General features: G+C 38.9%; 1 protein-coding gene across 2 annotated transcripts in view; it reads left to right on the top strand.

Annotated features, from left to right (window-relative positions):
* Positions 1–14,642, top strand: part of BTBD1 (BTB domain containing 1) — a 41,876-nt gene that overhangs the window by 23,705 nt on the left and 3,529 nt on the right. Inside the window, exons 4-6 of one of the 2 annotated variants that reach the window (XM_040642860.1) lie at positions 420–617; positions 6,917–7,109; positions 13,045–13,132. In XM_040642860.1, coding sequence (XP_040498794.1) covers positions 420–617; positions 6,917–7,109; positions 13,045–13,132 — 479 coding nt within the window. The remainder of the gene's footprint in view (positions 1–419; positions 618–6,916; positions 7,110–13,044; positions 13,133–14,642) is intronic. The other variant, XM_040642861.1, reaches the window with a different exon arrangement.

Below are 14,642 nucleotides of genomic sequence, written 5' to 3'. Positions count from 1 at the left end.
CCTGACACATAAAGAGTGCCTAATAAGGGGTACTTGGGGAGTGGGTCCGTGGTTATCTGTAGACGTTATGAGTTTCTGTATGTTACTAATGTGAAGCCATTTTCTCTGACTGACTTACTGTTAATCTTACTCTGAATATTTGAGTTTGCTTGGCAAATGGGGTGGATATACAAGGAGATACTATACCTAAGCTTCCGTGTATGATTAGGCATAAGTTGAATGTTAACCCTATAGCAGTTTTTTAAAGAAAACATTGCTGTTTAATTCCTCTCATTCTTTAATATTTTTAAGTGTAGAGTCTATAGTTTTAAGTATCTAACCTGTTTTTTATTGAAATTTGAAAACTTAAGCGTGTTTGTTGGTATTGCTTTGTTAAAGAACAAAATATCCCTAATTTGATTTTTGTATTTTACTTGTAGACACACTCTGTGCAGTTCTAGAAAGAGACACACTTAGTATTAGAGAAAGTCGACTTTTTGGAGCTGTTGTGCGATGGGCAGAAGCGGAATGTCAAAGACAACAATTGCCTGTGACTTTTGGAAACAAACAGAAAGTTCTAGGAAAAGCACTGTCCTTGATCCGGTTCCCACTGATGACCATTGAGGAGTTTGCAGCAGGTAGGGCTATCACTTGACCAATATCTGTGTGAAATTAACAGGCAGTCAGCCAGCCTCCCTGTGCGAGAGGAGAACCTGGTACTTACTGAATTCTAGTCACATGATATATGAATGGGAGTGTGTGTGTGTAATTTCATTTACTTCTCCTGAGAGCTCTTCAGGATAACATTATAGGTGATTTATTTTGATATGTGCATTAGGGTTTTTTGGTTTTTTTTTTTTTTTAGTGTAGTGCACACAGGTTACATTAGTTTCCGGTGTACAACACGGCGATTCTGTTCTATAAGGTTACGTGCTCCCCACCAGTGTAGCCACCGTCTGTCACCACGCGGCACTGTTACAGCGTCATTGACTGTATTCCCTGTGCTGAGCCTTTCATCCCCGTGACTCCCCTTCAAGCATTTGCCCATCCCCTCTCCCCACCCTGTCCTCTGGCAACCACCAGTTTGTTCTCAGTATTTATGGGTCTGATCTGCTTTTTTTGTTTATTCATTTGCTTTTATTTTGTTTTTTTAGATTCCACACATATGACTGAATATAGGGTTATATTTTTAAAATACTATGTATATAAAAATCAGATTTTTATAGATTAGAGAACTGAACCTGAGAGGTGTTAAGTGTCTTGCTCAAGGTTATAATGATAGACCTTTCTGATTCTTAAGATTGATTTTTTTTTTTTTTAAAGATTTTATTTATTTATTCAACAGGATAGAGACAGCCAGCTAGAGAGGGAACACAAGCAGGGGGAGTGGGAGAGGAAGAAGCAGGCTCATAGCGGAAGAGCCTGATGTGGGGCTCGATCCCATAACGCCGGGATCACACCCTGAGCCGAAGGCAGACGCTTAACCGCTGTGCCACCCAGGCGCCCCTGATGCTTTTTTTTTTAAGATTTTATTTATTTATTCAACAGGATAGAGACAGCCAGCTAGAGAGGGAACACAAGCAGGGGGAGTGGGAGAGGAAGAAGCAGGCTCATAGCGGAAGAGCCTGATGTGGGGCTCGATCCCATAACGCCGGGATCACACCCTGAGCCGAAGGCAGACGCTTAACCGCTGTGCCACCCAGGCGCCCCTGATGCTTTTTTTTTTAAGATTTTATTTATTTATTAGAGAAAGAGCACAAGAGAGAGAAAACGAGCAAGCACGAACGGGGGAGGGGTGGGGGGCAGGAAGGGCAGAGGGACAGGGAGAAGCAGGCTCCCCACTGAGCAGGGAGCCCCCACTCAGGACTCAATCCCAGGACCCCAGGATCATGACCTGAGCTGAAGGCAGACACTTAACCAACATAGCCACCCAGGTGCCCCTGATCGACGCTTCTGATGTAAAATCAGAGACATCCAGGGGCACCTAGATGGCTCGGTTGGTTAAGTGTCTGCCTTTGGCTAGGGTCATGATCTCCGGGTCATGAGATCAAGCCCTGAGTAGGGCTTCCTTCTCAGCAGGGAGTCTGCTTCTCTCTCTCTCTCTTCCTCTGCCCCTCCCACTGCTTGTTCTCTCTCTCTCTCAAATAAATAAAAACCTTAAAAAAAATAAAATAAAAATGAAATCAGACATACCTGGTTTTGAATCTTTTTTCTATGACCCATTCTCCTTATCCATATTGACATTGAGTATTATCTGCTTTTAAGTCATGGCCAGGTTGATTTAGAGGAAAAAGGAAATCTCATTATTGTTTAAAATTATATTTATATTTACTGCCTATTTGTATTTTTTCTTAATATTTATGACTTTTGTTTTTTCTGTTGGATATTCAAATTTTTCTTATTAGATTTATCATAAATAATTTTCTCCCAATATGTTTTTGGTGGAATCAGTGTTTTTTCTTTCTGCAAACTTTTTTTTTTTTAAAGATTTTATTTATTTATTTGACAGAGAGAGAGACAGTCAGAGAGGGGGAACACAAGCAGGGGGAGTGGGAGAGGAAGAAGCAGGCTCCCAGTGAAGAAGCCTGATGTGGGGCTCGATCCCAGAACGCCGGGATCATGCCCTGAGCCGAAGGCAGACGCTTAACGACTGAGCCACCCAGGCGCCCCTCTGCAAACTTTTTTATTGAGGTGTAACAGCCATATAATAAAGTGAACACACCTATAGAATCATACTTGGTATCAGTTTATGGTATATGACCAGTATCCCAGAAGCCTTCATCATGCTCCTCCAAGTCCCTGATCTCCCTCCCAAAGGTGACTACTTTCTGGCCTCTATAAATCAGTTGTGTCTGTTTTTGAACTTTTTTTAAAAGTTTTTATTTGAATCACCTGGTGCTTATCACTACACATGCACTCCTTAATCCCCATCACCTATTTCACCCACACCCCTACTCACCTCCCCTCTGGTGACCATCCATTCTCTATAGTTAAGAGTCTGTTTCTTGGTTTGCTTCTTTCTTTTTTTTTTACCCCCTATGATCATTTGTTTTGTTTCTTAAATTCCACATATGAGTGAAGTCATAGGTACTTGTCTTTCTCTGAGTGACTTCTCTTAGCATCATTCCTCTAGCTCCAGTGAGGTCACTGCAAAAGGTAAGATTTCATTCTTTTTCATGGCTAAGTAATATTCCATTGTAGATATAGATACACACACACCCCACATTGTCTTTATCCATTTATCAATTTATGAACAGTTGGGCTGCTTCCACGTCTTGGCTATTGCAGATAATGCCCCTATACACAGAGGGGTGCATCTGTCCCTTTGAATTCGTGTTTTAGTATTCTTTGGATAAATACTCAGTGGCGTGATTTGCTGGATCATAGGGTAGTTCTATTTTTAACTTTTCGAGGAACCTCCATACTGTTTTCCACAATGGCTGCACCAGTTTGCATTCCCACCAACAATTTCTCCACATACTCACAAACACCTGTTGTTTCTTGTGTTGTTGATTTTAGCCATTCTGACAGGTGTGAGGTGGGATCTCATTGTAGGTTTGATGTGCATTTCCCCGATGAAGAGTGATGTTGAGCATCTTTTCATGTGTCTGTTGGGCATCTATATGTTGTCTTTAAAGAAATGTCTGTTCATGTCTTCTGTTTTTGAACTTAATATAAAGGAAATGATGCTTACATATGTGTTCTTTGGTGTATGGCTTTCTCTCTTACTATGTAGATTCATCCCTGTGGTTGTGTGTGGCAGTAGCTCATTCTTTTTCATTGCTATATAATCTGTCGTAGGAATGTGCCATGATTTATTATGCATTTTACTATTGTTGGAACATCTGGGTTGTTTCTTTTTGGGGGCCATTAAGAACCTTCTTGTACATGTCACTGAGGGGACACATGTAGACATTTCTGTTGAGTATTATACAAGTGGAATTGTTATGTCATGGAGTGTGGGTATGTTCACCATCAGTAGATCCGGCCAGAGAGTTGCCCAGAGTGATTGTAACGTTCATGCTCAACTGCCAAGTGAAGAGAGTTACAAGCACATTCTAGTTGCCCCACATCCTCTCCAGAACTTGGTTCTTGTCCGTTTTTGTAGTTTAGTCATTTGGTGGGTTGAGAACATACTTTATTATGGTTTTAATTTTGTGCCTCTGACAGTTAATGATGTTGAATGTGCCAATAACCGGATATGCTTATTCAGGTCCTTGGTTTCTTTGTTGATTTTTAAGAGTTTTATATGTTCTGAATACAAGTCTTCTGTCAGGTATATGTATTGCTAATGTGGATTGCCTTTTTATTAATGCTGTCTTTTAAAAAAATTTATTATTTGAAGTGTAGTAGACATACGGTGCTGTATTAGGTTCAGGCATACAGCATAGTGATTCAGCAATTCTGTACATTTACTCCGTGCTCATCACGATAAGTAGAGTCACCATGTGTCAGCATGCAGTGTTACGATACTGGCTATATTCTCTATGCTCTTCTTCTCATCGCTCTGACTTACTTATTTTATAACTGGACATTTGTACATCTTAATCTACACCTATTTTGCTAATCCCCCCAACCCACTCCCTTCTGGCAACAACCAGTTTGTTTTCTGTATTTAAGAGCCTTTTTAGGGGTGCCTGGGTGGCTCGGTCAGTTAAGGATTTGCCTTTGGCTCAGGTCAGGATCCCAGCGTCCTGAGATCGAGCCCCAAGTTGAGTTCCCTACTCAGTGGGGAGTCTGCTTCTCCCTCTGCCTCTCCCCATGGCTTGTGCTCTCTGTCTTGCTCACTCTCTTTCTCTCTCAAATAAATAAATAAAATCTTTGGGGAAAAAAAAAAGAGCCTCTTTACTTTTATGTTTGTTTGTTCATTAGTTTTTTAGAGTCCACACATAAGTGAAATCATATGGTATTTGTCTTTGACTTATTTCACTTAGTACAATACCATCTGGGTCCATCCGTGTTGTTGCAAATGGCAAGATCTCATACTTTTTTTTTTTTTACGGCTGAGTAATATTCCATTGTAATATACACCACATCTTTATCCATTTGTCTATGGATGGACACTTGGGTTGCTTCTATACCTTGGCTTTTGATAAATAGAAAATTTTAATTGTAATGAAGTTAATTTATCAACCTTTTTCTTCAGTCAGGTGAAGGCTTTCTGTATCTACTTTAAGAAATTTGCCAGCCTCAAGATTATTAAGATATTCTCTTAAGTTCTCTTCAAGGAGTTTTAATGTTTTACATTTAACATTTAGATCTATAAACCATTTGGATTTTTGTTTTTTTGTATTGTTTTCTCACACATGTATATGGTATGAGGTAGAAGTTAAGCTTCATTTTTTTCCCCATGTAGCAGCATATTAAAAAACTATCCTTGTCCCATACATTTCAGGGCCAACTTTGTTGTAAATCAGGTGATTTTGTTTGAAGTAACCTGTTTCTGGAGTGTGTGTTCTGTTCCACTGTTATATTTATTTATTCTTGCACCAGTTCTGCATAGTTTTACACCAGATCTTGAAATCTGGTAGTGAAAATTCTCCAGCTTTGTTCTTCTTCAAGATTATATTGGCTATTTTGGTCTTTTTGCATTTTTGTATGAATTTTTTTACTCAGCTTGTCAATTTCCTCCCCCCCAAAATCATGGGATTTTGATTGGAATTGCATTGAATCTGTAGATTGGTGTGGTGATAACTGACATTTTTATACTACTACTAGTCACTAATATTTGTAATATTTTTATAATATTACTACTGTTTTGTTTTTTAAGATTTTATTTATTTATTTGACAGAGAGAGACACAGCGAGAGAGGGAGCATAAGCACGGGAAATGGGAGAGGGAGAAGCAGGCTTCCCACTGAGCAGGGAGCCTGACTCGGGGCTCGATCCCAGGACCCTGGGATCATGACCTGAGCTGAAGGCAGATGCTTAACGACTGAGCCACCCAGGTGCCCCAGTCTGATGAGAGTTTTGTCATTAACTTTATCAACTGCTTCTCTTCTTTTCAGATAGTGGTACAGTAGTTTTCCCCTTTATTTTCTTTATATTTTTTCAAATATGTAATTGACTTTATTAAGCAATGCATGAATTGGGTAGCATCCCATCTAGCAAGTAGAGAGATGCTCTTTGCTGTATTTTCTTAATATGGTGAACTACACTGACTTTCCAAATTAAACCTAATTGGATTCCTTATATAAGCCAGACTTAGTTGTCATTCTGTATCCTATGTTACCAAATCCAGTTTGCTAAACTTTTAAAAATATTTTTATGACTACTTCATGAGAGAAATTAGTCTGTACTTTTCCTTTCTTGGAATGAAATTGGGAGATTTTAATTAGCACGTTTATGCTGGTCACATAGAGAAGTTAATGAATGTTTCTTTTTTAACTGTTTAAGAGTTGGTGTAAGATTGGTGGTGTTTTTTCCTTAAATGTTTAGGAAAGTTCACCAGTGAGGTTATCCGGATCCAGAGTTTTCTTTGTGGAAGATTTTGTTTGTTCGTTGTTGTTTTAAAGATTATTTGAGAGAGCGCTGCTAACACTTACGTTCTATTAGATTAACCTCAAACGGATTAGAAATCTTTAAAATTAAATACATACTAAAATTTTTCTACCTCACTGTTATTTTACATCTTCTGGATTTGAATTCACATTATTTTTTTTTAAAGATTTTATTTATTTATTTGACAGAGAGAGCGAGCCAGCAAGAGAGGGAACACAAGCAGGGGGAGTGGGAGAGGAAGAAGCGGGCTCCTAGTGGAGAAGCCTGATGTGGGGCTCGATCCCAGAATGCTGGGATCACGCCCGGAGCCGAAGGCAAGACGCTTAACGACTGTGCCACCCAGGCGCCTCTGAATTCACATTATTATGTGGAGTATTGCAGAGTTAGGAATTGAAATCCAGATGCTTTTCCTGAGGTTATATTTTTATTTCTGCAGGTCCCGCTCAGTCTGGAATTTTGTCCGACCGTGAAGTGGTCAATCTCTTTCTTCATTTTACTGTCAATCCTAAACCCCGAGTGGAATACATCGACCGGCCCCGTTGCTGCCTGCGGGGGAAGGAGTGCTGCATCAACAGGTTCCAGCAAGTGGAGAGCCGCTGGGGCTACAGCGGCACCAGCGACCGCATCAGGTAGCTGCCTCACCGCAAGCGTGGCCTCTTCTCCTCGTGTTGCAGGAGATCATTGACCGTGTTTTATTTTCAACTTTGTTTAATACATTTCTGAGTTAACGACAACAGTCAAGAGTCGGGGAGGTGCAGCACCTCCTCGCTGGACCGTGAGTGAGAGGACCTCTCAGGAAACAAGTGAAGGTAGAAAGGCTTGGGGAGGGTTTCTGCGGCCTGGGTTCTGTTTGGACTGCCATCGCTGGCCAGCGGGCTCTGCACCGTAATTATCAGACACTGCTCTAACAGCGTTTAACAGGAGCTTTCTCTTCGCATGGGAGATAGCTCCGTATCCAGTTACAAACGCTTAAATGGGAAAAAAATCAAGAATCTTGAAAGACACATGGATAAAATCCTGTTGAGGAATTTATCTTTATTGTGTTTTCTTTAGGTTAAATATCAAAATAGAATAAGTACCAGTTTTCATAAAAAAGACCTTTTGGATCTTTACTTACTTAATAGCACTTCAGTATCAAACTAGGGATTAATAATAAGTTTGTTAAAAAATAAAATTCTGAGGGGGAAATAAATGCATTTGTGGACTACTTAATAATCATTCACAATGAGAACGTTATATATGAAAACCTATGAGATGAGGCCAAGTGTCACACAAAAGGACAGTAATAATGTCTACTTTTAATAAATAAATTAGAGTAGAAATAAATGATTTAAGCATTCAACTCAAGTATTTAGAAAATGAATAGCAAAAGAAAATAGAAAAGAGAAGGGAAATAGATAAATGTAGGAATGAATGAATTTAAAACAGTAGAATTAAATCCGTAAGCCGGTTCCTTAAAAAAATCAGCAAAATAAATAAACCTCAAAACCAGTAAAGGAAGAAAGCGTACATTTAGAAGTAATAATGGGGATATAATCATATACTAAGGCAATTTTTATTTTAATTCTGAGTTTACTCTGTGCTAATAAATTGAACATCTTGATGGAATGGATCATTTTATAGGCAAATATAAATTATCAAAATTGACTGAAGAAGAAAGCCTGAATAGACCCAATTACCAATGGAAGGAATTAAAAGTTATCAAAGAACTGTCCCTTCACAAGGTGGTTTTTACAGGTGAGTTTTATCAAACCTTCAAGGAACAGGTCATTTCCTTGAGCATTAAAAGAAGAAAATACTTCTTGGTTAATTATTGAAAGAAGCGTAACACTTAATGCAGGAATCTGATGAGACGAAAACATTTCTAGATCAGTCTCATAGATACAGAAGAACTTCTACGTAAGACGTCAGTGTCTTGAATCTAGCAATACCTGAGAAAACATTACTGTACGAGCAAACAGGGTTTATTTGAAGATTGAAAAAATGGCTCAGTATTAGGAAATATATTAAATATCCATTCACCACAGTAGCAGACCAAGGAAGAAAAGGAATTTGATTGTTTCAATAGGTGTCAAAGACTTTATAAAATTTCACCTTCATTCTAGTCTGTTAATAGACTAGAAAAATTCTTTCATGTGATAGACTATCAAAACCTCAAGGTAGTGACGCTGGCCGGTCTTGCTGTGTTTCGGCAGTATTCTTACAATTCTGGGTGATGTGATTTATTTATGATTGTCATAAAGGATTAGGAGATTGAATACTGAGAAGGAAGAAATCTTTTTCATTATTTGCAGATGACATTATCTACATTAGTACCATTTCTCCCTTTTTTATAATAAAATGTTTTATATTCCCTCTTTATAATTTTATAATAAAATGTTTTATATTCCCTCTTTACTAACCTGATGAATTTCATAGACTGTATACTGCACACGTTGTTTTTAATTACCATAACGACCTAGTTGCAGTGGAGCAATAAATATAACTGAGATCAAATAAAATAATGTGTAGGCACTGGAGCAGGACCACACTAGAAGACAGAAGGAAGCGGTCAGTCCGTGTGCACACCAGCGTGCCAAGACAGCTACGCTTGCAGGGACAGGTGTAGCATACCACATGTCAAAAACCAGGAGCAGTGTTGCTGCCAATAATGTCATTTTTTTAAAGGTTTCAAATAAAACAAAGTACAGTTAGTCCTGTTTATTTAGTTTCTAGATTGGCGACCCTCTTACTCACTAAAATTTATTTGTACTCCCAAAATCAATGCTTGCAGTGCTTTCTTAAATCACAGGAAAGATTTTCCTTGCCCAGGAAGTATGTTCCTATTTGAGGGTCACACAAGGAGATGCCCTCTGCCTTCTTATCTCTGCTCTCCTGGGAATGGAGACAGTAGAGGGCAGTACGGTGTAGTGCAGGACAGGCTCTGGGGCCATGTGGGCAGTACGAATCCTGACTCTGCACCTGCTGCTGGGTGGCCTCAGGCAAGTCACTTAACACTTCTGAACCTTTGTTTTCTCTTCTGTAAAATAAAGAAATTGGAATCTACTAGGATGAGCTGTTTTTAGGATTATAACCCATGTGAAGTGTGTCTGTGTATGTTTCTGTGTGTGTATGTGTATGTGTGTGTGTGTGTGTGTATACACATGTTTCCCCCAGGAGCAATGGTTTAGTATTTGTGGCAACTTTATAGAATATGGTTACTACAAATAAGAATTGACTATATAATATTTCCGCTATATGATAATCACCTCTTGTAAAGGTCAGTGAATATTAAAGTTGTCAAAAGCTTTGGTTTATGCTGAAACGTATGTGATGCTGGGGACTTGGGGACCCTGCTCTGCAAGGAGAACAGAGGGTTGGATATAATCCTCTAATTCCTTCCTGTGTACAGACATAAGACACATCCTCTCTGCAGAATAATTTTGCATTATAACAACAACAACAACAACAAAATCTTTGGTTTGTAAATAAAGTAGAATTAGGTTGAACTCTTGTAGTTATAAATGAGTTTTTCACCTACATGAATTCTGATGGGACACTTGAAAGTTGATTGGGATTCTTTGTGGGGAGACTGTCCTAATCATTGCAGTTAACCTGGTGCCCCTGGCTCCCTGCCAGCAGTGCCCCTAAACCTTTGTGAAAACAGAGCTTGGCCTTCTTGAGGAAAGAACTCCTTTTGAGAACAACGGATCCATCTGAATAACCTCAGGATCAGTAAAAATCTGTTAGAACCAATGGAAGAGAATAGTGGCCACTTGTGAAATGTATATGTAAAAACCACTGATGTTCCTGTGTCGTCAGAATTCAGTGACAGAGATGGACGGTGGCAGGGGTTGATGTCCTCAGTGCCACTGAACTACACACTTGAAAATGGCTAAGATGGTTCATTTTGTTGTATATTTTGCCACAATAAAAGGCTAAAATTTAAAAATGTTTGGTTTTTCAGTCAAAATATTAAATAAAAAATACTCCATGTACCATAGTGACAACATAAAGGAGCAGGAATAAATCCAATGAGAAGCACACCGACTAGCACCTTTATGAAGAACTGGAGAACTTCGACTGGAGTCAGTATCTTTCCAAACTAACCCCGTATGTTACACAGTTCCTTTCAGAAGTCACATGTGTTCGGTGCAGAGGAGTGGCTTGGCAAAATTATTCTAAAGTTACTCTGGAAGCCCAAATGTTTCTCTTTTTAAAGGAGCAGTATGGATCGAATGTGATAAGTATTATAAACTTTAAGTGTTGCATGGGACACACTATAGAGTTCCAAAATCAGCCTAACATAGGCGAGCATTTAGAATGTAAGGGAGGAAATTTAGAAGGTGAAAAAGGATTAACCACTGGGAAAATAAAGTTAGATCCTTTCTGATCCCATCTACCACTATTTGTATAAAGTTAAATTTCAACATTAAAAAAATGAAATCTTGAGAGTGCTAGTGGAGGTAAATGTTATGATGGGGTGAGATCAGCCTCTTTAAAGTTGGCAGAGATCATAATTTGACTACAGATAATTCAACATTTTTACTTCCAAAGCCACCATAAAGTTAATCAATAAATGACAAACAGGATACTTTCCGTAATGGATATTTACTGACAAAGCACGGCTATATAACATGGCCTTTCAAATCCACATGAAAAAGACATTTCATCAGCAGAGAAAAATGGGAAAAGAACATGAGTATTTCATTAAAGAGAAAATCCAGTAGATGGTAAGCATATGAACAAGTGTTTTAACTCATTAGTAATCAAAGAAATATAAATAGGATTTGTCAGTCATCAGCTTCTCAGCGGCACAAAGACATAAAAATACTCAGGATTGCTCAGTGTGAGATAGAATCGATCTTTGTTCCCTGTGGGGTGGAAAGTGTGCTAGTTTTCCCTGGAAGCAATTGGATAATGTTTATCTAAAGCCTTAAGAACATGCCTGTTATTTTCCTCAGCAGTTCTACTTCTAGGAATTTATTCTAAGGACATAATTAAGGCCCTACAAGATTACTCATCATGGCACTGTCATAGAAGAGCAAAACTGCAAGTAACCTAGATTATCCAGCAATGAGGAACTAGTTAAATATAGTGGACCAGTAGTAATTGTTTACCTTTTTAAATGAGAGAAGTGTGTATATATATATATATATATATATAATTATATCTATATAGATGATTTTTAAGGTAAGTGTTCATAGAAAATAAGTCTTATTTTGTGTGTCTTATTTTCCCATTGTTAAAAAATAGAACTAAAAGTCTGAAAAGAGAATGCACCAAAGGATAGATGGAGGGTATCTCTGGATAATAGATTTAGAGATGCTTTAAAATTGTCCTTGTTTGTTTAGCTGCATTTTCTAGCGTTTTGGTTTTTTTACAGCGAATATATTACTTTTTTAAAATAAGAAAAGACCTATATTAAAAACGATATATTTAAAACTCTTAAGGCGGTCCTCGCACTGGACTGAGAGTGTTCGCGTAGTGGGGATAAGCATGGGCGTTTGGACCCGGGCAGGCCTGCGGTCATGTCCCTGCTATGCCACACTTTGTGACCCAGGCAAGTGAATTTCTCTAAACCTTAGTTTCTTCAACTATAAACACGGAGGAGAATAAAAACAATACTGTGTGACTGAGTTTATGGAGCTGTTACGATGATTAAAGGAAATAATTGGTGTAAAGTCTCGAAGCCCAGCACCCGGCCCAGGAAGGGCTCAGTGTGCTGGTACAGTAGTAAGAGTCGTGAGCACTGACGTTGCTGCCAAAGAGGCTGAGGGTCCCTGCTTTATGTCGTGATGATCGCTGATCATACAGTCTTTCAGTGCTCTTTGTACTTTTTGTCAGCTTTTATACATTCATAAAATGGAGTAAGGTGGGTGTGTTTCTTAACTGTTGTGACCAAACTGGACTTGCTGATTGTTGTAGTAGGAGATCTCATTCTGATCGACCTGCGTAGATCAGGTCCTGGCCCCGCGCTGCACCACCGTGTTCTCTTACGGCAGCTGCTTCCTCCAAGCTCTGATGACAACCTGGAGTTACTGTTGATTCCTTTGCTTGCTTGCCTGTTCCCGGCGTCCTCCATTAGGCTACAGGTGCAGCGTGGGTTGACTGGCTTGTTGACCATTATTTCCCTGGTGCCAGGCCCAGTACCTAAGTCTGACAGGCCCTGAGTAAGTATTCATCGAGCTGAGAAATTGTTCTAGTTTGGGCTGCTGGATTTCGGGCCTAGTGGCTGACACATATGTGTTCATGAAGGAGATGGGCAAACGTATTTGGACTAATATATCATTTCAGTGATCACTACAACAAAAGTGGGTATTTAGGTTAAATAATTTCCTTTGACTCTCAGAAATGTGCAGTACAGAAAACAAATTCTACTTAAGTTTGCATTAAGTTAAAATTTACTCTAGAAAGAGTTTTTTGGTAAACAGATAACACCTCCAAGGATATCAAATTGATGACAGTTTTCCTTTTTATGAGCAAAATTAGATATTCCAGGTAACACTTAAAAGTTTTATAAGCCTTCAGAGTATGAATACTTATTGAATTCATGTGTTGTTTTATATTTGACTTCATTCTCAGGTTCACAGTTAATAGAAGAATCTCTATAGTTGGATTTGGTTTATATGGATCTATTCATGGTCCCACGGATTATCAAGTGAATATACAGGTACACTTTCTTCCTCACAATCTATCGTCTTGAAATATAACAAATGTAATTTTACAATAAGATCTCATTTTGATAAAATCAAATATATCAATATAATTATCAAAGGCACGAGAGCGCCTAGAGAGTTCTGTTTTACAACCGATCAAAGGAATGGTTTCCAAGAATTGGGGTCCCGGGCTCCTTCACAGAAGCGTTAACACGGGAGGAGCCCTCCTTTCTCCAGGAAACACTGTCAGTCGTTCCTGCTGTGTGTTGGCTGTCTTAAGACACCCATCGGCTTTTTTCATGGCCCTTTGAACTCTAGGGCTTGAAACTGTGTAATTTCTCAAAACTACTAAGAACACCTTCTGATTTCTGATTGTCTGACTAGACCCTGCCTCATTCTTTAGATCTGCTCCATCTCAGTTCTTAATCCGGAAGAAAGTTAAATACCTCTCTCATTCCCTTCCAGTAACCCAGTGTTCTCCCACTGTTGTGATTACACACCCCAGTTAGAATTATTTTTGAAACACACCTGCACTGGACTTGTATTTACAAACTATGCACATGTAATACTGTACTTTGATATTTTGCATAAGTTAAAACACAAAAAATAGAAATGAGAAAAGGAAGTAAACAGTGTTTGAAAACTTTTATCAGTAGGAAATAACTGCGTTCTCTAAAATGTTATTAATATATTAGTTTTAATAGTAAAAACCTTGGTGTACTTTGTGTTCAAAATACATCATTAGTTTTCAAAATATGGAACAATTCAAAGCTCTGATTTGATAACAGTTGAAAAAAATTCCTCACTACCTCACAAAGATACCTTGCTTCAGATGGAAGAATTGCATTATTGGCTCTGCTCGTGACATCGTGCTCATTGTCTCATCTTGTCTGCTAAAGTTTTATTGAAATTCAGCTGACTGCTGGGTGCAGTCAGGCCCCGACTCTTGGTTTTAGCTCAGGTCGTGAGATGGAGCCCCTTGTGGGGCTCGGTACTCAGTGTGGAGTCTGCTTGGGATTCTCCCCTCTCTCTGCCCTTCCTGCTCATGCTCTTTCTCTCTTTCTCAAATAAAAAATATATATATTTTTAAAGATTTTATTTATTTATTTGATAGAGACAGCGAGAGAGGGAACACAAGCAAAGGGAGTATGAGAGGGAGAAGCAGTTTTCCCGCTGAGCAGGGAGCCTGATGCGGGGCTCAGTCCCAGGACCCTGGGATCATGACCTGAGCCGAAGTCAGACGCTTAACAGCTGAGCCACCCAGGCGCCCCCAAAAAATATTTTTTAAAAATTCAGCTGATGGGCCCCTGGCTGGCTCAGTCAGAAGAGTATGCAACTCTTGATCTCGGGGTTATGGGTTTGAGCCCCTCCTTGGGTGTAGAGATCAAATCAATGAATAAATACTTAAAAAAATCAGTTGATAAATTTATATTTTAAAAAATCAGCTGATAAATTTATGTCACTCAAGTCAATTTGTTACTCTTACAAACCAATTAGAAAGTGACTTTTTTTTTTTAGATTTTA

This window comes from Ursus maritimus, unplaced genomic scaffold, assembly GCF_017311325.1.
Source record: "Ursus maritimus isolate PB19 unplaced genomic scaffold, ASM1731132v1 scaffold_27, whole genome shotgun sequence".
Taxonomy (NCBI): domain Eukaryota; kingdom Metazoa; phylum Chordata; class Mammalia; order Carnivora; family Ursidae; genus Ursus; species Ursus maritimus.
Note: the sequence above shows the minus strand (reverse complement) of the source record. Positions and strands in the feature narration are given on the sequence as shown.